A 23,285-nucleotide genomic window follows, 5' to 3' on the forward strand; every position below is an offset into this window, starting at 1 on the left:
GATGTCCCCTGTCTGTTACGTGGCCTTATTTAATAAATCCCCTGTTTTTATAAGCTCCCCGTAAGAACTTCCGTGAAAACGATGAGCCAACGAAAAGGCGACAAGATACACACGCATCATGATCTGAATTCTCTAAACTCTCTAACAACTTCCGTGGTAACGAAGAGCCAACGAAAGAATTTATGTCCAGAAATACAAGTAATTAGAATGAAAACCACAATTATTAGGAAAAGGCAACAAGGTGACGCAGATCATAATTTGAATTCCACAAACTCTCTAACAACTTCCGTGGCAACGAAGAGCCGACGAAAGGCAACAAGATACACAAGGATCACCGTTTGAGTGCCATAAGTATGAGAGAAATGGAATATGACACTGAATATCAAACTTTGCTGACGTCATTTTTTTACGTTTTGTCTCATTAACATACGAGTGTGCTCACACATGGTATTGTGCTATTCACAAATTCACTTGGGGGTGGGTCCTCTATATGTATTCACGTATAAATATTTGGACTCATCTCGCGTCATAGATAATTCGCAAAATTCCCTCACATTCACACCAAAATCGAGGCGATCACGTTTAACATATAAATGAAAAAAGAAATCAATGATGATATTTTAATATTTTCTTACCTTTGATCTGACACTATGAAGCTGGCTTAAGGTTACTGTCAGCCTTCAGAGGTGTCTTTCGGACAATCCCTATTGTTCGCGTTGCTTTGGAATAAACCCAAGGAAACTATACACAACTGGAAAGCTAAAACAATGTAGTATTTGAAAATGGCTTTAACTTTCAGGTTTTTCATTTCAAAAAGGGAGCGCACGCTCTCAAATGCGAAACTTACCTTGTCTGCTCCGCTTAATTATAACCCTTGCGTTAACACGGACATCCAAACAAACTGCAATTTATCATTCAGGAGATAATACGCTACCAAAGAGTCTGAGGCTTTTTCAGAATTCTAAATACAGTTTTCCCGTCGCATCTAACTGCGTGGCGTGCCTACGAAAAAATTCTATTGGCCAACTTAACAATGAATTTTCTCAAGAACCAACGAGAATTGGTGACCTTAAGGGTTTCTTAAATATTCAAACTCCAACAGGCTTTACAGTTGATGTCTGTCCTTCAATGTTTACTCTGTTACTGTCGGTTTAAAAGGTAGGAGTTTGTTTACTCTATTATTGTCGGTTTAAAAGGTAGGAGTTTGTATAGGTGACCTTCTCTCTGCTCGGAAGAATCGATGGTTTCCGTTGGTACGTGCACCAAGTTAAGTTACATACCAAACTGGCTCTATTTAAGATAATCCTTCACCCAGAACGAGTAGTTCTCGAGAATGTCAGGGCGTTCTCACTTTGGTCATCAAGGTCGATGTGGAAATGACTTAAATCACTTTCGCCACTGTACTCGGCCAAGTGATTTTCTTCTTGGTCTTCTGCAGAATTCATTGGCAAATTTAATCCAACTGGTTTCTTATAGAGATCATTTGTAGAAGGGGTTGTAAAATGTATTCTTTCATACATATTAAGGAATAAGGTGCCTGCTATTGTACTTTGTATAGTTTCCTATCCAACAGTCCTCTGGCGTACATTTTTTCCTTAGTTACGCATCCATCCTCTCGTGAGTTCCTGGTCTTTAGCGTTTATTTGAAGAGCCGGTAATGGTGGCAGAAATGGAATATCTCAAAATCTAATAGAATTGGATGGCACAGGATATTGACATTTCTCTGTTTATCTTGGAAACAGGAAGCCATGCTTGTAAAAAATTTGGGGGGAAAACAAAGAGTATCATGGTATTTTCCGACTCGGCTAACATGAGGACCTGCTTTGTGGTGATGCGTTGCATAAAGAGATTCCACTTGTCCAGTCATGCAACTTTCCAAATCTGCACAGAAATCTGAATGTTGTTATTCAACTTCAGTGGTCAGTGGTCGTCGAACAAGATGGCTGCAAAATTTGAAGCTCTGAGATAAGAGAGGAAAAGTCAATTTTTCGTGTACTTTTCTTTTTATATCTACCTAATAGTATGTTGTGATTTTGTGTTACTATGTCGTCAAATAAGCGAGGAAAACCGAAGCAGTCTGCTGGTGCCTTATAATTAGAGGAGGATTTCGAAGCGTTTGTACGTGAATCGCTGACAAACTTGTGCAGTGGTCAAAGCAGGATTATGCAAGATATCTCAAAGCTACAAGATAAAGTTCGGGGAAATGAAGTAGCCTTGGACACGATATTCAAAAAGTTTAACACTCTCAATGAAAGCCTAGAGGGACTCAAGGGTGAGCTCCACGACGCAAGATTTAAAGTAGATGAAGTTGAATGCGCTGTCAACAATTATGCGAAACAAATTGAAGACCTGTATGAACGACTCCTGTCCCTTGAGAGGTATTCGCGGGAATATAATCTTCGTTTCAATAATGTTGCTGAATCTCCTAGCGAGGACTGTCGCCAAAAAATCCGTGACATCTTATCTAATCAGCTTAATATCGAGCCAGTAATAGAAAATGCTCATTGAATTGGTCCCGAAGTGACAATAAACCTAGAACGATGATATGCAAGCTTTTTATCGTCCGGAAAGGTTAAAAATCCTTCAAAAGAAGCGTAATCTCCAAGATGGTGTTTGGGTGACTGAAGATCTAATTTGGGAGGACAGAGAAAAGAAGAAAAAGCTTAAGGATGTGATGAAAGCAGCTTTTGAAAGTGGAAAAAAACAGAGATTTCATCGAGGGAAACTTTACATAGATGGAGTTATATATGGAAATACCTAGATGCTTATTTTATGGTCAGGTTTGTTGTAATTTGTAGTTATTTCCAAGCTTGAGCCACAAAGCTTATAGATTAATTTCAGATTGACTGATGGACAGTGATGCAAATGACCCAGATTTAAACATACAATCTTTTAATGATCATGGTATATACACTATTGAGGAGTTAAATGAAATTCCTAGTATAGTCCGACCGCAACTGTCGGCCCTCCATCTAAACATTAGAAGCTTAAACAAACATTATAACGAGCTATGTACTATTCTAGATACCATATCCATTCAGGTCGATCTAATTGCTTGCTCAGAAACGTGGATCGCGCCTCAAGTTGATACAGACTGTTTTGATATTCAGGGTTATAACATGCTAATGGACAATCGTTTGTTTTCAACTGGGGGCGGGGTTGCATTATACTTAAAATCAAGCTTTGATTATTCTCTGAGAAATGATTTAAAGATGGATTGTATTGAAAATATCTGGGTAGAGACAAATGACTTGTTAATTGGCGTTATTTATAATCCTCCTGGCAGATCTCAACGTGAATTTCTCGAGCAGTTTGAACAAGTTCTACATGCCATCTTTTGTCTAAGCGAAAGTGCCTAATTTGAGGTGATATTAATATTAACACACTTGTTAGAAGCACAATTGCAAAAGAATACCTCAATCTGATTCATTCTGAAGGCTTTAATCCCTTGATATTTGAAGCTACACGTAGTACCGAGACAACAATAAGTTGCACAGTCGAGATAACCGACCATTTGCCTGTTTTTACTTTTTCTTCTTATCCCACACTAAGCCCCTTTCCCGATATAATTGAAATTAGAGATTTTAAAAAGTTTGTTAAAAATGCTTTCTGTGATGCATTGAGGTTCGAAGATTGGTCGCCTGTATTTAAGTGTACTGATGCGAATGAAAGTTTGACTAGATTCCTACATTCCTTTAATAAGATTAGTAATCGACATGCACCACTCAAATCGATCAAAATTAAAGGCAAGACTAATAAACCTTGGATAACCGGAGGTCTGCGGAAATCAATCAAACTTAGAAATTATTTATATAAAAAATGGTTGACAACCCGTTGCATTAGTTATCATAATCTTAATCAATTAATGTTCTATTTTACTATTGAAAATATCTTAATACCTAACCAATATGGTTTTAGATCTGACAACACTACAACTGACTGTTTAGTACGTAGATTTAATAGACGAGATAACGTTAGCCCTTGATGAAGGATGTTATGCTGTATCCCTATTTTTAGATCTAAGTAAAGCTTTCGATACTGTCAATCACTCGATTCTGTTGTCTAAACTAAATTTTTATGGTATAAGAGATGTTGAAAACCAATGGTTTAGGTCCTATTTAATCAAAAGGAAGCAACGAGTGTATATTAACGGAGCTGAGTCTAGTTTTCTTTCCGTAAATTCAGGAGTGCCACAAGGGTCGATCTTGGGTCCTTTTCTTTTCTTAGTTTACATAAATGATATAGTAAATGCAACTAATTATTTATCTTTAAGACTATTTGCCGATGATACCTCCTTGACTGCGACTGATAGGGATCTCGATGCATTGCTACACCTAATAAACTCTAAATTACCCGCTATTTATAACAGGCTATGCTCAAATAAGCTAACTTTAAATTTAAGTAAGACAAAATATGTAGTATTCCAACCACGGCAAAAACTTAATTATAATTTATACACCCCTCTTAAACTAGCGGATCAGTATCTTGAGCAGTCTCACAGTGTTAACTACTTAGGATTAATTATTGATTGTTCCCTATCATGGCACCATCATATCGATTATATTTGTAGTAAAATCAGTAAGAGCATAAATATTATTGCAAAATTAAAACGTCATGTACCCAACAAATCTTTAATGTAAAGTATCTATTATGCACTGATATATCCTTATTGAACTTATGACTGCGTATTGTGGGGTAATAACTACGAAGCTGCCATATCTCAAGTGGTAAAGCTGCAAAACAAAGCTGTAAGAATCATCAATGAGGTACCACTTCGTGAGCATAGTACTCCCCATTATGTAAATCTTGGCCTTATTAAATTTCCTGATATCGTGAAGTTAAAAACTTGTCAACTATTTTATGATCTTATCGTAGATAACAAACCATCAAATCTTGCTCTATCTTTTGTATCTGAGCAACATAATTATACTACTCGAAGCACATCCTTACAGTACGTATCTAAATCCCAGTTCTTTTAGAACAAATATAAGGAAATTTTGCACAAAAATTATTGGATGTTATTATTGAAATGATATTCCTCTATTCATTCGTAGTATGTCAAATAAATATCTATTTAAAAGACCTCTTTTTCAGAATTATTTTGCTCAGTACTAACAACTGCACTTACTGTTTAGTATCCCTTAACTATGTGTTCCTCGTTTCTTTTGCTTATTGTAATTATCTTTTATCTTAAAATGAAATGTAACTTAATTTAAAGGGCATCTAACTAGTTTACCTAAATCGCTGCCCTTCTCCATTTACTTTATGTAGTGAGCTTTTCAGACCTTGTAATTCTCTAAATAAATGGGGGAAATAAATGAAATGAAATTCAACTTCTCACCATCTGAAAGAATGTGAACCGAGGTAGCTGCCTTGGAGGACACAGCTCCATCCCACGGCCATTCGTGGTGTTCTTTCCAGTGCATTCTTTGACTTTACTGACTAAACACTTTAAATTTGCTTGATACTTGTCAGCGCCCAAAGGTACCAAAGAACTGTGTTTCTCAGTGTCCACATGGATACCAAAAGAGCGGGTACATTTTTCCGATGTCTGAAAGGAATTTAACCTATGCCTTCTAATCCTGTGATAACTACAACTTTTTCAGCATCAAGTTGCACTGCAACTCTAACCCAGACCACAGGACTGCATGAAGCTAGCAGCTACCTGTCTTCCTACTCTCTCCCTATCATTTACTGTCTCGTTTATCTAAGACACACATATAGCTCCATTAACCACAAATTATGTCACGCAAAACACGTTTTTTTGACAAATCGCGTTAAATCTGCTTTTCCTTCGCGGGTCACGTTTTGCCAGGGAATCACGAATTAAAGATTAAATCACGTTTCACGGGGAAATAATAACCCCAATAACGCTTCACGCAAAAAAGTACAGGGGACCCTCTCTTCAAAAGTTTTCTTAGTAAGAAAACTTACATTCTTACATTCTTTCTAACACTCTGTAACTCAAATATGTGTATCTTGTCACTTAATCATATTTAATTATGCATGTTTCGCCTAGTTGTTATATAGTCCTAACGGTTTTTCAAATATTTTGTAACTGACGATGATGTTTGTAACATCGAAACATTTAAAAATAACGATTTGCTTTCTGCTGTCTCGACCTTTTGTTTTCTTAGTAAGCTTTGATAACGAGCCAGTTAATAGCTATCAAAAACTGATAAATTCCGAGTTGGGTGAAAAAACGACTTTTCAGAGCATCGTTGCTCAGCGATTATCTCACTGGCATATCGGGTTCAAAATTTCACCGAGGGATTAATTTTCAACATTCATTTAGACTGCGAACGCATACTGCATACGTATTTCAGAGAGTACGTCTGCGTTCGCAGGCTAACTGTATACAGTACTTTTATATTCTCGGATCGTTCTTGTGCTAATATTGTCAAAACAAAGATTTCCCTACTGAACTTTCATTTGTCAAGATTACATGGTCGACAAGATTGTGAGCACTGAACCATTAACCGTTAATATCTCATTACCGAGTAACTTTTGCAATGGTAAACACACGGGCTTGAAGACAATATCCCTTCAATTAAGACCTGGATGATACACAATCCATGGTTTTACAGAAGATAGCTCGTTTACTTGGCAACGCAGATTCGTCCAAGGTTTCTGCTTACGGCAAATGAATATAATCATGAAAGTGAAATCATTTAAAGAACGCTGACTATTTATCTAGATTACGAAAATATAAAGCTTAGTCCAAGCAAAAAGTTCTCAGAATCAATGTCCCTTTAAAATCGCTGATTCCTTTGGGCTTGATTCATATGCAACGTTCATTAAAAGGTGGGGCGGACTAAAAGTTCATAAAGTGCTGAAATTGTTTTAACGGGCTGTATTTTCTGAGGAGATTTTTTTAAACTACTGTCTGAATTAAAGTAGAACCCTTAGGCTAAGGAAAACAAACACAGAGGACGTAAATACCTTGGACGTATGGTAAACGTCTGCTCGGTGTACGGAACTGGAAGGTTATTTTGAAATCAAATAACGCACAAGCACCTTCTTGCAGTATATATTTACATAATGAATTCATCAAGCTCTGGGCAAACCTTTATCTAAATTGAATTCCTTTGTAACTATAAGTGCTCTCTTATGCCTTTCTGTCTGTCCCTGGAGACTGCATTGTCTTAATTAAGAATCGTGCCACGCCGGCTATGAGCATATTTCGCTCTCCCATCTAATTGTTGTTGATAGGCCGGACGTGATTAAAAATCCATGCATGGAGCTTTATTTATTTTATGAGCACATCTCTCGCTCGATATATATGCTACGAAGATCGATTTACTTATAAAACATGCTACGGAGGTTCAATTGTTTCAGCGTCAATGTTTAAACATTTAAAAGATCTTCCATCCGTGATTCTTAAATTCAAAATCAATACTGATTAAAGGCAATTGAATTGACAGCTATCGGCAAAAGTAAAACCCGATTCCTCGGCTCAGAACGCAGAGGTATGCTTGCCCCAAACAAGACATATTTCTTCAGAAAACAATACTTATCGATCTATTAATTGCACCCACCTAAAGAGTTGAACACAAATCACCTGACAAATCAGTGTTTCTTCGCTATCAGACTTGTGAAATCACTGTATCTGCTGAATTATTTGCTCTTCAGCCGCGAAAGGTGATCCGTAAGTGCCCTTCTCAAAGTCGTCCTTACTCAGTATCAAGTTTTATACAAGGACAAATTTCAGGTAACGAAATTCCGTTTCTTATCGTGACAGGTGGGGCCGGCAAGTCGCGTGACAAGAGCTTTCCCCGCCCCTTGCGCCGCGTTCAAACCAATGATCGGGCTCGGGCACGCAAATGGGTTTTGCTCAGAAAGTCCATGCTCAAAATATCTACTTATGATTTTCAGTTACATTTGCCAAGTTCAATCGCTGGATTTTTGTTTACTTCACCCAACTGTCCCTTTTTTAGTGGCCTCCGTACTCGACACTGGGGAGAAGACTTCAGAACTGTCTAAATCGTGTTCAGACTGGTGTCCGTCTTGCTCACTCCAAGTGGATGAGGTGCCCTAAATAGAGCGTTTTCACATTACGTCACGGCGGCCATGTTGGTGTTCCAAAACAAAGAAATGGCAGCCATGACAGTGTACCAAACTAATCCTCAGGGAATTGAACTCAATTTTCTTTTGTTTCAGTAATCCAATATAACTACTGGTCACGTGAGTGAAAACGCTCTGTAGGCCATTTCCGAGATGATGTCTGCCTCCTCTTCAAAGCGAGTCTTAGAGCGAAGTTTTGTGATGGGAATTAGTTCTTTCTTCTTTTTTTTTTTCAACAGCTTTATTGGGATTGACTTCCAAAAAAAGGAAACACACAACAGTAGCACTTAATACGATAATACGAAGATCCAAAAGAGTGGGTGCGAACGGGACGCGAGGTCCCATGCGAGGCACTCCCCAATACTTTACATATGAATGAAACTAGTCGTTATCAGAAAAATTTCTCACTTAAGTCCGCCTTTCTCATTTGCATTAGATTTGGCACACGTAAAATGCGACGGTTATGGCAGACATGACTCGGAAATGCCCTATTTTCCGCGGGCACTTTCAAAAGCAGATGGCACTAAATGTCGAGGCCAAATAATCATATGCAGCAACGTTCTCTAGTATTTCTCTTCTAGAACGGCTGCTAACTAAAGATACCAAGAAAAACAACAAAAACAACAACAACGACAAATATACGTTGCATGAGAGTTAACTACGAGCAGAAATCGACGAGGGAGTGAAACATTAACAAGATACGCAAAAGTAAATAAAGGGATACTTGCAAACGGTGTATGAACCCAATATACTTTTTTCTTTTTTTTAGTTTTCAGTTGAGAAATACTTCTAATAATGTTGCAAGTACAAACTACAGAAGCCTGTAAAACGCAAAACTTAAATAGTCCCTATTTTTAAAGAATAACGACACTATGCAGGGAATTCTTAAAAGTAAAAGAAAACGTAACTTCAACGACCTAATCACACACGTGACAATGCATCCAAAGAAAGGAAAGGAACATTGGCAGAGGTCGAGAACCCAGAAGTCTCGATTTGTGATGGAATGCAGCCCGTCACTTCTCGGTATTATAATTATCTATGTTTAGCACGAGTACTGCTAGAGTTTTGCGGATAACAAAGTGGCGATATTGTGTTCTTGCACTATCCATAATTTTGCATTAAGCAGAGCAATCATCCCTCTAAATTTAGATAATGCAGTAAACTGATGGGCCAAGGCCAAACGAGAGAGATGACAATTCTTGGCAAAACGCTATCACTTCGAGCTAGGGTTCACAAATTTTGAACTAGAGCACAAAAGGTAACAGGAACACCAGGTCTGAAAAAAGATTAAGTCTCGTGTTGCTCTTGACAACAGTAGATCAAAAAAACGAAAGAAGAAGAACGGAGAACACAGCTTGTCATACGAGTAGACTGAGCCGTATCATTCGCTCAATGGGAAACTTAACTAAGCAACTACGACGACGACGACAAGGAGAACGTCACCGTAAAATATAAATTCCCGTTATTGTAATCACTTCATGACTATTCCAACGTTTTAAGTAAGACAGGGGCTAGTTCCTAAAAAATGATACTGGTCGGAACAGCGCTTAATTTTGGGGAAAAAATGAAAAAGATGATCTTCAGGAGCTGGTATCCTTCAGAAAACCTCAAATTTGGCTATTTCACGTTGTTGTCGGTTTGAAGACAACGGAACAGAAATGGACAGAAGTGAAAAACGCACGTGGAGGGCGTGCAAAGCTATTGGTTTTGCGCTCTAAATATGCAAATTTGTGACGTTCTCGTTGCCGTCGCCGTTGTCGTTGTTTAAGTTTCCTAATTATTCTCGGTTTTCACATGACGTCACGACCGCCATGTTGGTGCCCAAAACAAAGAAAAGGCGGCCATGTTGGTGCCCCGACCAAATCCTCCGGGATTTTAACTCTATTATTATGCAAACGCTTCCTTTTGTTTTTGTTGAAAAACATGGCTGTTGATCACGTGAGTGAAAACCAGCAATAGCATGAAGCGGGACAGGTATTTGGGCTGAGGGATGGAAAAAGGGAGCCCAATGAAACTCAACTGTTTGGGCATCATGTTTCTCTGCCTGAATATCTAAAACAAGAAAAGTACGCGTACGATTGTGTCATTATTTTCTATGATCGACTGGTTAATTATTGAACGTGGGTAGTCAAAGAGCAGTGCATAAATATCTTGTGTCGTCGTTGCCAATATAACATCCTTGACAATATTCACACATTTTCTCTTGGTGTGTTTGTCTTGACTCCTTATCATTCCGAGCCGTCAACAAATTGTTCACCAACAGTTTTTGCTCCGCTTTGTCCACATCGATATGACCATGTACAAAATACCCGGCTTTGCTTGTCGGAGGCAAAGAATATGCCGTTAAAGTGTTCCTTTCGATTCCATTGTCGATGGCAATTCTACAAACGTCTTCCTTGCAATTTGCACAGTTCGAGTGAGAGTTAATAATATCATTTCCCGGTGTTTCACTTGGCAAATCTCTGTGCGAGCTACTTTTTTCTGCCATGTTTCTTTCTTGATCACAAGGTAGTAACCTTCTTTTAGATAAAGTAGGTTTCCCACCGCGATAGAATTTCTTTGATTTCAAGATCTTCGAATCTGACATCCACAAATTATTTCCTTCATGATCGTCGTATTCATCATACGCCTCAGATCCTTCGGGCATCTTCTTTCCGCAACTTTTTATAATCTTCCTGACAAAAACGAAACCATTTAGATCACATGAAAATAATTCAATTTGCAGACTTTTGTCGCAGAACTTTCTACAGTACGTGTCCTTTACGTGTGCAAAAATACTGGTTTCGTCACTAACATCTAGCACGAATCAAATTGTCTATTTGGTCCACTGTGGCTTCATCCTTTGTGAGTTTGGAATTTTAAGCAGCCATACTTATTGCTTTGCAATCTTATGAAATTCCATCGATCCCGAATAAGATTGTTTCATACGCACCCAGAAGAAGCTTCCCTGTTTTCGTCTAATTTTTCATACCCCTGTTGGGCATTAGCTTCACCCATCGCTGCCCAGCTCAAGTCACTGGGAAGTCGGCTCAGCAGTTGATCTTGTGTCACACGCAGGGACTCCTTTGTAGATGTCAACTCTTTCCTAAGATGTTTGATTAAACTTTCCATCTGTGAAAAGGAAGGAAAACAGTATTGCCTAGAAATGACGACCACACTTGAGCGGATTGCTACTGAAAGGTCTGTCCGCTTCGTTCGTCAGGGTTTTGGGTCTTGTGGATTGTATCGACTTGGTAATAATCATAACAACGAATGGAAGGGTATACGGTGAAATGATACCAACGATGATCGGTTGTTTAGGAGGAGGAATGGAAAGACTGAAAGAGGCAATTTTCGGCGAAGGAAATCGCCTAGTATCGCACAAAACGAAATTTTCCTTCTGGCGACTGAAGGGCTAATGTTCGAAACGTCTGCTCAAAAATCTTTCTCGGTTACGATGGTTAATTTCCCTTTTGAGCGGTTTTTCAATTGAGTGTCGTAAAACAAAAACCAAAGTAATTAGTTCGACCAATCACAGCAGGTGCCTACAGCGCAAGGAACGAATCCAAATTCGTAGCAATTCCGCACAACTTGCTCAAAGCGCGGGAAAAATCGCTCGTGCCAGTCGCGATTGGTTTTGGTTTTCCTTCTCATTGGTTGATAAACTGGCGCGAGATTTTTAAACCAATCATTAAGCGTAGCCTTAGCAATTGCAATCGCGTAATTATTGTCGACAGTCATTTGAAAACTGCTCTAACAACTCGTTTGAGAAAATTTTCGAGATCGACTGAGGGATTGACTGTAAATTTGTTTGTTCGACTGATTGGTACCTCTTGCTTTTTGTGGGGCAGGTGATTTTCCTCTTCACGCGCTGCTGGGCAACAATCAGATGACATTCGCTTCCTTTCCATTGCATCTTCGGCACTGAAAAAAATATGAAAGCATGCTTCAAACAAAGATATTTAAAAAGAAGAGCCAAATGAACCACGATGGCCACTGAGTTTTACTGTTGAAGGAGCCAATGAAACCAATGAACCTAAATTCCCATAACACTCTATTTTTTACGCGAAAATAGTGAAATAGAGCGTTTTCACTCACGTGACCAGCAGCCATATTGGATTACAGAAACAAAGGAAAGTATTTGCATAAAAATATATAGAGTTCAATTCCTGGAGAATTAGTTCGGTACACCATCATGGCTGCCATTTCTTTGTTTTGGAACACCAACATGGCCACCGTGACGTCATGTGAAAACGCTCTATAGGTTTGCTCATTCAACATCGTTCCCAGGGCTTTTCACCGCTCGTCCTTCTCTCGGCGGTGAAAAGCCCTGGGAACTAGTTTGGCATTCGGTGAAAAGATTCACTTAATGAACTAGAAATATTGGGATTTAGGTGCGCCCTTTTTTTTCTTACTCTTGGGATAATTATTCCTTGTTATACGAGCCTACCTGCTATCCCGTTCATTTTCGGCTTTCTGACCAACACCAACGTAGGCATGCGTCGGCGTTTGCCCTTTTTCCTTGCTTGAACTGGAGAGACTCAAACTCGGGTTCACATGTCTCCGCACATTTCTATGCGGTCTAAATAGTATCACATACACTTTAGGTCCGTATAGGCAACCCAGTAGAATAAACGCAATTAAAGAAATACTAGCACACACAACCAAAGGTTCTTGATCCAGCGCCTCCTCCATGTAATACACCGCCACAAATGCCAGCCACACGACACATGATGAATACATGGCAAATGCAATGTACTTGGCTTCGTTAAAATTATTCGGTATTTTCCGGGTTTTAAACGCGTAAACAGTGCACATAAAGATCAATATGAAGTTGTACACCTGCGAGAGACCAAAGTCTAGTTTTGAAGTCGAACAATCGAGGTAAACTGAAGAGATTGTAGGGTAGAAAAGTTTCGCTCGTGGAGTACGTAAAAACGACAGCATTAATAGCAGTAAAATCTCCACGGAAACAACTGCGGCTACCAGGACGAGCTGAGAAAATGGCAAGATCAGAATCGGCCTTTTTGCGAGATTCTTTCGATTGAAAATTCTGGAGATACGATTTGTTTTTATAAAGAGCGATGCGTAGCATATGCTAAAGCAAACTCCACTACCAAAGAAACGCGCAATACACGATGCGTTACTGGGTTTTAACACAGCGATAAAAGTTACACTGAAAGCCATGAGTATGCCGACTAAGAGCATATGAGATAGTTCCCGCCCGCATGCCTTGACCAAAGGCGTCTTGTCGAACTTAATCAGCACAGCAATGACGAAAAGCGTGGTTAATACTCCAATCCCTGCAAAACCAACGGCCGGAAGAGAAAACTTTAAGTCCTTCCCAAAGTACATTATCTTAATTTGTGCGCAGGCTCTACCACTGGGTGTCGGTGTATATCCCAGAGGACATAGCTCGCACACAGTTTCGTTTACCAAGTAGTGATTTCCATTGCACACTTCACATGTCCAACAACAAGATTCTCTTCCAGCAACAGGTACTTTAACTTCGTTGCTCTTGCATATCGGCCGGCAAGATGAAACGATTGTTTTAAATCCTAGCGTTAAATTGTACCCAAGAGTCAATTCCTTGTCCCATTCACCAATTCTAACATCCGCATACTTATTTCCACGTTTTATCAGCTTAAAAACGTCGAAACGTCCCTCCACGTCACCGTCGGCGTTAAAAGTGACGTGATTTCCGCTCGCCCCGACAAAAGAAACATTTCTAATGTACTCCAAAATCTCCCTTCCCGATATATTGCGCATGCGTTCGCAAACTGCGTGTGTGTCCGGACACTTGTCCCGTTGAATAGCATCCAACGCATGTGCAAACACGTACACTGCATCCATTGCATTTGCGACTTGATTATCAAGTGGACTGTTCGAAAGAGTAAGATTCAATCCACTACAGCTACCTTTAGTCTCCGTGGCGATCGAGCAATTAAAATGACGCTCCCAAAATTCCTTAAACCAAGGATTTCGAACGTTTTGCTTCGGACGCAAATTATAGAAGTGCTCATAAAAAGATTTCAACTCCACAGCCTTTGGCGAAACCGTGATGGTGTTTAACGCTACTTCTTCCAACCCTTTCAGCCACAACACATTTCCCCAAGCGTCTGTCCCAAGCCACTGAAATTTCCCAGTTTGTCCTTTATCTTTCACCGCTTGCAGCAGACGGACAATTTGTCGTTCTTGGCTGGAGAAAACCACAATAGTTTTCGCAAGCGGCTCGCTGAGCAGTTTGTCGATGACTCCTGTAAACACGTCTGCTGGACTCTTGATCTCAATCTTCTCGGCGACTGCAATACATATGCCTGAAAATATAAAGTCGTAGTAATCAAACCATGGCGTTGCAATCGGCTGCTTGTTACCGCAAGCTTTACTTCGAGAACCCGCTTCTTCCATCCTTAGTTTATCAGTTGCTAACTTCGACAACTCAGGGCGTGCTGCACACCGAAAATATAAAGCCACTTTGGTTTTCGTTTTAAAACACACGAGTACCGTCAAAGATTGCAGAATGACAATCAAATTAAAGCTTGTCATTTTTCGATATTTTTTTTAAACCGGAGAACGCCTCGTTAAACTCTATCGCAGCTTCCGTTTTCCAATCGGTAAACGGTCACTGCTTTTTCAACGACTCTTAAAACGTGTTTTACCGTTACATCTTTTTTGCTTACGATAAGAAAGGTAGCTTTAAAAGTGTCGAAACAAGTCAGCTTTCACCACAAACGTGACCCCACCGAGTTCCTCGCTTCCTGATAAACTGTTTATCTAGTGGCACTGAGTATCTAAATACTCTATTTGAAATAGTCCAAAAAGCTACTGATAATATTTAAAACGAACCTCAACCTCTCGGCTCAAGCGTGACAACTGTCCCGAAACAGCAATCAACAAACAGGAACAAGCAAAATAGGCAATTATGTTGTAATGGGTGTGGATCGTTAGCCCTTCGTCGGAGCGAATTCAATTAAGTCTAGTATAGCTCCACATACCTGCCTTGCTTGCCTCTTCTTTGACTGCTTGGAATCCCAATGTGCCATAGGTATCATCGCTGTAGACGACCGAGACGTAAGTCCAATTCATGTACTTAGCAATATCCACTAGCGCCTTTGCCTGGTACAGATCGTGGGGAACGGTACGAGAGAAGAATTCAAACCTTCTTTTGTCACTCAGCTCATAACTCGTGGAATCGAAGCTAACTTGCGGAATCTGAAACAAACGAAACAAGTGCGCAACCTGGACAGCGATGGAACTGAAAGCTGGCCCGATAACACCCGCCATAACGGGATCTCCCGTGATGTGTTGTTCTCTAACGGATATTCTGTCCTTAACGAACTGAAGGGCTCTGTCCAATGCTATGGTTTCGCTTGAACAAGTGTCGTATACTTCAAGTCCAAGAGAAATGTTTGGGAGGATGGTGTCGATGTTGTTGACCTTGTCGATAGCAAAGAGCATGGCCTCGAGTCTTTGAATACCAAGTCGCTCGTTAATGTGGCTGCACTGCACTGGATGTTCGGGGTGGTGAGTGTGAAGTGGCACCAGGCCTCCTATGAAAACATCCCCTTGAACCAATACGGAACGTCCTTGGCAATTCACGTGTTTTGAAAGCGTTACCATGAAAATGATAAGTAAACCAATCATTGTCTGTCTTAATGTGGTAACTGTTGGTGCAAAAAAGCAAACAAGTTAGCGATCCGGCCTTATCAGGTATAAGAAAGAGTATTTCTACCATATTCCTCACGACTCAAACGCAAATCTTGTTCGTTCATTCCTTTCTCGTGTCGTGAAGTCGTATGCTTACATTTTTGTTACGCATGAGCATGCGCAGTCACCTCTCACCAAAGTGACCCTGGGGCCCGTTTCTCGAAAGTCCCGAAACTTTACGGCCCATTTTCCGGTGTCACAATTCCGTTTGTATCTTGAGCTTCACAGTCCTTTTTCTTTTTGTTACCTTAAAGGGACAGTTTCATCACGGTTTTGCGCATGTCCAAGCTTTAGCGCTAGCAGTTGTAAATTTTACGGTTTTTTTAACTGAACCAGATGATGTTAATTAAACACAGAGAGTATTAAAGCAAATACACTGATTGACTAAGGCCCAAATTTGGTGGAAGACACTGCAGGTTTACAGCGAAAATATCGAATTTAGTTTATTGTACGGGTCGAAAATTTATTCTACGCACGAGTAATCTATTCGCATGCAGTAGGTTCATAACACCAAGGAAATGATTACAAAAGTAATTCCAAAGTAGCAGTTTATGCTAATGAGGATTATCACAAATTACATAGTCCAAACGACCGAAAAACATACATCCCCTCGGAGATGAATAATCTATTCAATACATGACTGCCAAGGAAACATAAAGTTGACGAAACGGATGACGAAAATGGCCACTTGTAGATCCATAAGCTTATATCTTGGTTTGTAAAAGGCAATGTTGAATTTAAGCTTTTTTTAAGCATTGACTTCAGAAATCAGGACACAAATATTACTTCGTGCATATATGGCAAATGTTATGACTGGACAAATTTAACTTCGCATCAAATTTGTTGTTCTAAATTCATTAAGTAGAGCGAGAAACTTCTTAAACGTCCCCAAAATACTCTCTGAGTCTGTTAAGAAATGCAGACTCTCACCCCACTCCCCCCCCCCCCCCAAATTGAATGGTGGTTAAAATGGAACATGACATTGTCATGAGCTCTAGATACAAATATCACGTGAACTTGACCAAATAATTTTCCGGAAATGCAAAGCCTTTCCCATTATCCAGAAGTCTCTATTTTCCTTAATACCTTGAATTTTTCCGGTAATAAATATTTCGACTAGACGAATGTAACAGAAGCGACTCGATGAGAGATTAGACTCCTTCCATGGCAGAGCAATTGGCAGAGCAAGAATTTCTTCAATTTCAATCTTCGATCTCTTCAAGCTCTACAAGTCAAGTACAGGTGTATAATGGCATTCCTTCATTGAGACAACGTAATACTTGTGTGATTTAGTATTCAACTCTGAAGAGTTGTAGGCTTCTACCTCCAAGACAGTGAGAAGAGTATTATTGGTCAATGTATCTGTCTGGGCAGTACAGCGTTTTTCTCTCTTCTTGTTTACTCAATAGTCAAGGTACAACGCTAAATTTCTTTCTTACCTTGTTTTCTCTGGAAGTCTTGAAAGACTTATGCACAAGAGCCTCAGTCAAGTTACAGCTCTCAAACTCGCTTTGTAAAAGGTATTAAAATATAATATTTTTGTTCTAAATCAAATACTGTTCTCGAAATACCCTAGCCTGAAACTTGTTAATTAATATGTCCCCCCAAAAAACCGGATATTTGCATGGGTGCCTAAATATTGCGTTGTCCAATGGGTAATTCAAAGGTCCCGTGAAAAATAACTTTGGTTTCAAAGCGAAGTAAAGGCTTCGAAAAACTGGGAAACAATACGCAACAATTAAAATACGGCTGAAGAAGCACAGGAGGTGCTGTTAATCATTCACATTTCAATGACATCATTCAGTTCTGCGTTTACTTTGAAAATACAATCACCGACGTTTTAGCTTGTTACACATCTGAACATCTTTCGCTAATACTACAGTTTTCGCACGCAAAGTTAAGAAATTTCCGGTTCTCACAATCTAGCCACTTTATCCCGCAAGTGACGGCTGAACGAAGCGATGTAGGCCAAGCGGTGGTGAAGGGCCTCTTAATAACTTTACGCATCTAAGAAATACTATAAACAACTTAGAGAACCAATATATATATCGCTCATAATACGCAGTGTGACACATTGACATAAGCAAGTATAACAAAAGCCTCAATGAATTTGGAAAAGAGTTGGAAATCCAAAGATAACACAACAGAGAAATATAGTAGTGCATGTATTAAATAATGAACATCTGGAGATGAAGTGAAAATGTCGTTGCTCTCGTGATTTTTTATCATCAATTATCAATTTTACGGTCTAGCTAGCTCGATGGCATGTTGTTGGCTTAAGGCTTTAGTCAGGAATTATTCAAGTCTCTATGGTTTAGGTTAAAGTCGACTACTTTCTGCGAGGATTCTAGCAGTGCCTAAAGTCTATGAAAGTTATTGATTTTGAGCTTCAAGGTGATTTTGCAAAGAGAATCGGTCTCTACATTGTGCGAACCACTGAGTGAGCTCTTAAGTCTACAAGCCATGGTAAATCAGCTTTAAGAGAATTGTGTCGAACTAACGCATAAATTAAAGCTACAAAATGCATTTGGATTGAATTATGATTATTTCTCATCTCGTTTATATCTTTATAGATATTTATTATTACTCGCCCATTGTTCACACCCCCAGTGAATCACAGTCATTCAAATGCTGTAAATATGTGTCTAAATGCCTTTTAACTGAATACTCTATTCCATTTTCCTTGTGATGATACCAAAACAAAGTCGAAAAATTCTTTTTTAAACGCGCGAACATAAGCAACCTTAAAACCATAACTCCGAAAGGTCGATTAAAAGCTGTCAATGGCCAAGCGTGACTTTTGAAAATTAGAAGACGTATTTAACACCCAGAACAAAGATTAGTGACAACTGTTATGAAAATCGTGTTACCATAAGCATTTGAATTGACCCCATAAAATAAGTTCGCTCTTAAGCTGGACATAATGCCAAAATATGACTTACCTACCAAGTATTCCCTCCCTTTGAGTTTGCTTGCCTCGCAACAAGTTCGCGCTGAATATTTTACTTCGGATACAGCTTTTTAATCATGTTATTAGCATAAATATATTTAATGTGCGGTTGCCCTAATTTCAGCGGCATAAACAAGCAGAATTTATTATTGTCTTCCGCTTTGCCAAAGGTTTTATTTTTCGACAGAGTTTTTTCGGTTGTCCCAGTTGACTAAAGCTTCCGGAGACAACGTTTTTAAAAAGCCATTTGTGATATCAATAGATAAGACAAAATTTCCTAAACGTTTGGGTACATGCTGGAACAGTAAGTTTCACACCTATTTTTCGGAACTATTTTTATCACAGAACTGTTGATTCAAATCATCTTCAGCTTTTAGGCCAGAATTTCTGCCAAAAAAGAAGAAAATGCTGGATACAATCGGTTTCATGACGGTAAACCTAAAGCTAATCCTATCTCGGAAAGTGACCCGGTTTTAATAAATAGTTTGCTGGCATTCTTGTTATATACAAAGTACATACACTAGTGAATTATTGAATGTTTCACAAATTAAACCATACGTACTTTTGTACTTTTATGTTTATAAATTGCAAGAACTACTTCAGATGGATGACATACTCACTTCTGTCTACAGCTGCTCATTTGCCTGAAGCTGAAATTCCTTCAATGTAAATGTGGTAACAACCCCTTTTCTTCGTTAACGATCTAGAATTCGCAAACTGAAGACTACATAACCAAGTTCTCAGCTGAGTTCTCATTTCATGTCGAAGCAGTTGATTCGTCGCGGTGTAGACGCCGTTCAAATTCGTTAGGCAACACACGAAATCAGAATAACTGAATCTATTCGTAACTTTCGACCATTGGCGCGCATAGCCCCTAGTAGTACTGTGTTGTGCACATTTTTCCAGAATCCAAACAGACGAAAAGCTAGACGACACTTACCTTCTTTGCTCTCCTAAAAGTTTACTGTCAGCAGGATATCGTTTTCTCGCGTTGTTCTGTTTCTATTTAATTTAAGTTTTTCAGTGTTTGACAGTTTCTTATTATATTTTCAACTCGGTTTCCGCTGTATTGTAATTGTGGCTGTTACGCCGTCGGCTATGAACAAAAGATCATCGAGAGGTTGTGTCAAAACGACGCCAATTCTGCGGATTTTCATGTGTCTTTTTTTTCTATACACAATTTCGAATTTTTTGTTTTTCGTGGCGTTCCGATATCGCCCCTCTCCCAAATAACTTATTGAAACGAGTACTTTTTCTTTATCAAGCACTCGAAGAGTGCAACGAATTGCTTATATCGGGTACAGTGTTAACTCACATATTAGTTGGAGCACAGGCAGCCCAAGCTCGCGTCACTACAGACAGCCGTTATAAGAAACGCGTTATTTAAGACTTTGTATGGGAAATCAAATACCGTCGATTATAAAGCCTAAAAAATGCTCAATTTAACTTTCATTCAATAACATGAATCAAAATGACTCACCTCTGGTGTATTCTTGTGCCTTCTGGAGCTTATTACACCGTTTCGGGAATTCTGTGTTTTCAGTGTTTTCAATGTTGTAAGAGGAACATTGAAAAGACGGACTTCCCGAAACTGTAAAATAAACTCCAAAAGGCACAAGAATACACCAGAGGTGAGTCATTTTGATTCATTTTATTGAATGAACGTTAAATTGAGCACTTTTTAGGCTTCATAATCGACTGTATTTTATTTCCCATACAAACAAAGTCTTATAACGCGTTTAAATTCTCAACGGCTGTCTGTAGTGACGCGAGCTTGGGCTGCCTATGGTTGTAGCCAATACTGCGACGCTCTTTTATCGCTGAAACTGATTTGCCGAGCAAGCTGCCAAGATGACAACACTGAATACACTTTTGTAGCAATTTATATATGACTTTGCGGTTTACACTCGAGGAGCAACCTAAAAATTGCTTTTAAAACTTTAATTCTCGTGATAAGAGTCCGGCAGCCATCTTGAAACTTCTGTTGAGACGATCGACCGAACCCGAGAATGATCTCCGAACGTTTCCTTTGTTAAGGTCTGGATAAGAATTGCTAACCTTTCGAAGGTTATTTTAAAATGCCCATAGGTGTTAACAACCAAACTACTAAACCTTTTTTCAAAAAACTGCATTAAGTTTCTCTTATTCTGTCCCCCCTAAGAAATTTCTCTTTTTGGCCGTGATTTGTAATCAATTTAGTTGCTCTGAGGTGCATGTAGTTTTTACAGGTTAAATTACTTTAAAACGAATCAGCATTAAACCGAAAAAATGTAGCCGTAAATGAAACTGAAAATTGCCAAAAAACGCATTCCTTGTGCCAGTTTAAAGAAAATAAAATACTTCTAGTTTAAATCTCGAGTAGCCGGGAGTGTCTTTTTTTATTCGTGAGATTTTTTAAATATTAATTAAACCAGTTAAAACATGTTATTAGCGCCAATATTAGGATACCAAGTATTGAAAATCGTTGACCAACACGCCTACCAAATGTCTACTTCTAAAGCATCAGAGATAAGATAAGACAATTTAAGATCTTTCTCTGTTTCATTGAAAAAGGACACGAGTGATTTTCGTTGAAGGTCGACTTTACTAGAGTTACGCAAGTTCAGAGTCTACATTATCATGATTTAGGAAGCACTGGTCAGTAAAGACATAAAAGTCGCCCGTAAGTTAGTTCGATAACATACAAAAGCCGAAGCCGGATGGAAATCTATCACTATAATAGAGTTCATGAACTTGTTCAGGCAATTAAATCTGAGACATATTAGTTGAAAAAACTCCCCGCGAGTCAAGGGATGAAAATTTTCCCCCCTGCCAACTGAAGATCCAGATATCTTAGTTATAAAGACCGTGTTGAGAAACGACCGCATGGCATAAATGAATATGACAGTTCACAAAGTGTATTGTTGGCAGGACTGAACGCACCATGAAGTTTGTGGTTACTTTATACGTGTGCTCTGAATTTGAATTCAGAAGTTAAAAAAAGTTATCTGTCTCAATGATTTGCGAGATGTGGAAATTGATCGGGCACCAACGTAGCTTTCTTCATTTTATCCTATTTTTATTTTTCTCTCTGGCTATCACAGGAAAAGACATGATAAATTTATTTGAACTTTGGGGAAGAGCAGCTTAAAGGATGGATCTTTGCATGTAGGAATCGATTGAGACGGAATATCTGCATTTACAAGTTACCATGGTGCCCTTTCCCTTTCAGGAAACTGATAAAACAATTTTATAAATTGTAAGTCCTCGAAAATGTTGGTCTCGGCTTACGAATAAATTCAAACTAATACAAAAACAAACAGATAAAGAGGTGAGGAAAATCATCAGTGATGCGTGCGTTTTACCAAAGCTGCCGAACATTTAATCCTCATAGTTCACGCAATATATAATAATTTCACACAATTACGCTTTCCTTGAGACCTTAGCACACCTCACGCGATCGGGGTGTTGGGTTTTATAGCATTAAAAATAAGTAATCTTGGTCCATTTTCCTTGAGTCAAAGATATACGACTTTTCGCCGTGCCACACCGTCTCAAGCCAATGACTCCGTGTTATAATGTGATAATTTTAATGACCTCAGACGAACTTGAAGACGAAGAACTTACCTTATAGCATTCTTTCCTCTGTTCAATCTTTTTAATGGTTGTTATTAAATGGGGTAGAAAATTCCAACGATTTATCAGTCAACTCCGAGCTGGCCAAGTTATTCCACGCGGTTTGCAGGAAATATATACATGTAAGACAAGATAAGCGTCACCCCACACAATGGATAAGCGGGTTCCTATTCCGTGTCTCTTTCAAATATTGTTTACGTTTTGAAGGAATGTTTAAGCACGTTGCGGTTTAGCCAATTGAGCGCTTCTGTCGTTAACCACGAAATCTTCAAAGCAAGTAAAAACCGCCCAAATTAACTCAACTTTGGTCTTCACAGATCTCAAACCACACCGATACTTCAAGGTTGAGAAACGTTCACTGCGGTGTCTCTTCCGACTGAACTACTAGTGAAATGGTAGAATTGTAGAGCCACGTGCCACTAATTTAAACACCTGCCATTTATCGTCGCAGAAAACAGCAACTCGAAGCGAGCTTCAAAATTAAGACTTCTGACTTTGCGGACGAGTTACGAGTATGACTGAGTTTGTAGCTTTGTAGGCCATATGGCGCTGTCGAGTAGAAATGACTTGTTTTGAATAGGCTTTGTAGTCATCAGGTGACTTTGACTGACAGGTGGAAAGAGGCAAGGATTTTCATCATTTGTTTCAACTAACATTATGTAAACAGCTATTATCATTTGGCGCGCGACCACTCATTAAACAAACTTAATTTTCTCGCCGCAAGAAACCCGCGCACGGTTCATTTTCTACAAACTGAATAAAGGCCAACGATCTGGGCGCTTTTCATTTCGTGGCAAATTTCTCGTCACGGTTATATTAGACAGCGGGCACTTGAGGAAATGAGTCAATGAGTTGCAGTGAAAATTAAATATTTTACTGCTGGTGTGCTTGCTGGTTCTGGCAAACTGGTGTATAGCCAGTAAGAAATTAAATTATAATATCTGAGCGTTTACAAAAAAAACCCCAAAGT

The 23,285-nt window shown here is 39.1% G+C and overlaps 1 protein-coding gene across 8 annotated transcripts in view; it reads right to left on the reverse strand.

The window, feature by feature from the left end:
* LOC137974670 (metabotropic glutamate receptor 3-like) overlaps positions 1 to 23,285 on the reverse strand; it is a 33,203-nt gene that overhangs the window by 4,331 nt on the left and 5,587 nt on the right. The window contains exons 1-6 of one of the 8 annotated variants that reach the window (XM_068821606.1): positions 22,307 to 22,900; positions 15,039 to 15,707; positions 12,494 to 14,360; positions 11,874 to 11,967; positions 10,997 to 11,175; positions 7,539 to 10,735 (exon numbers count right to left, since the gene is read on the reverse strand). In XM_068821606.1, coding sequence (XP_068677707.1) covers positions 10,729 to 10,735; positions 10,997 to 11,175; positions 11,874 to 11,967; positions 12,494 to 14,360; positions 15,039 to 15,687 — 2,796 coding nt within the window. In that variant the 5' untranslated portion in view covers positions 15,688 to 15,707; positions 22,307 to 22,900 and the 3' untranslated portion in view covers positions 7,539 to 10,728. Of the gene's footprint in view, positions 1 to 635; positions 760 to 7,538; positions 11,176 to 11,873; positions 11,968 to 12,493; positions 14,361 to 15,038; positions 15,708 to 18,692; positions 18,753 to 19,320; positions 19,583 to 19,640; positions 19,776 to 22,306; positions 22,901 to 23,285 lie in introns of those variants that run through there. The other 7 variants (XM_068821605.1, XM_068821599.1, XM_068821601.1 and 4 more) reach the window with 7 other exon arrangements.

This window comes from Montipora foliosa, chromosome 11, assembly GCF_036669935.1.
Source record: "Montipora foliosa isolate CH-2021 chromosome 11, ASM3666993v2, whole genome shotgun sequence".
Taxonomy (NCBI): Eukaryota; Metazoa; Cnidaria; class Anthozoa; order Scleractinia; family Acroporidae; genus Montipora; species Montipora foliosa.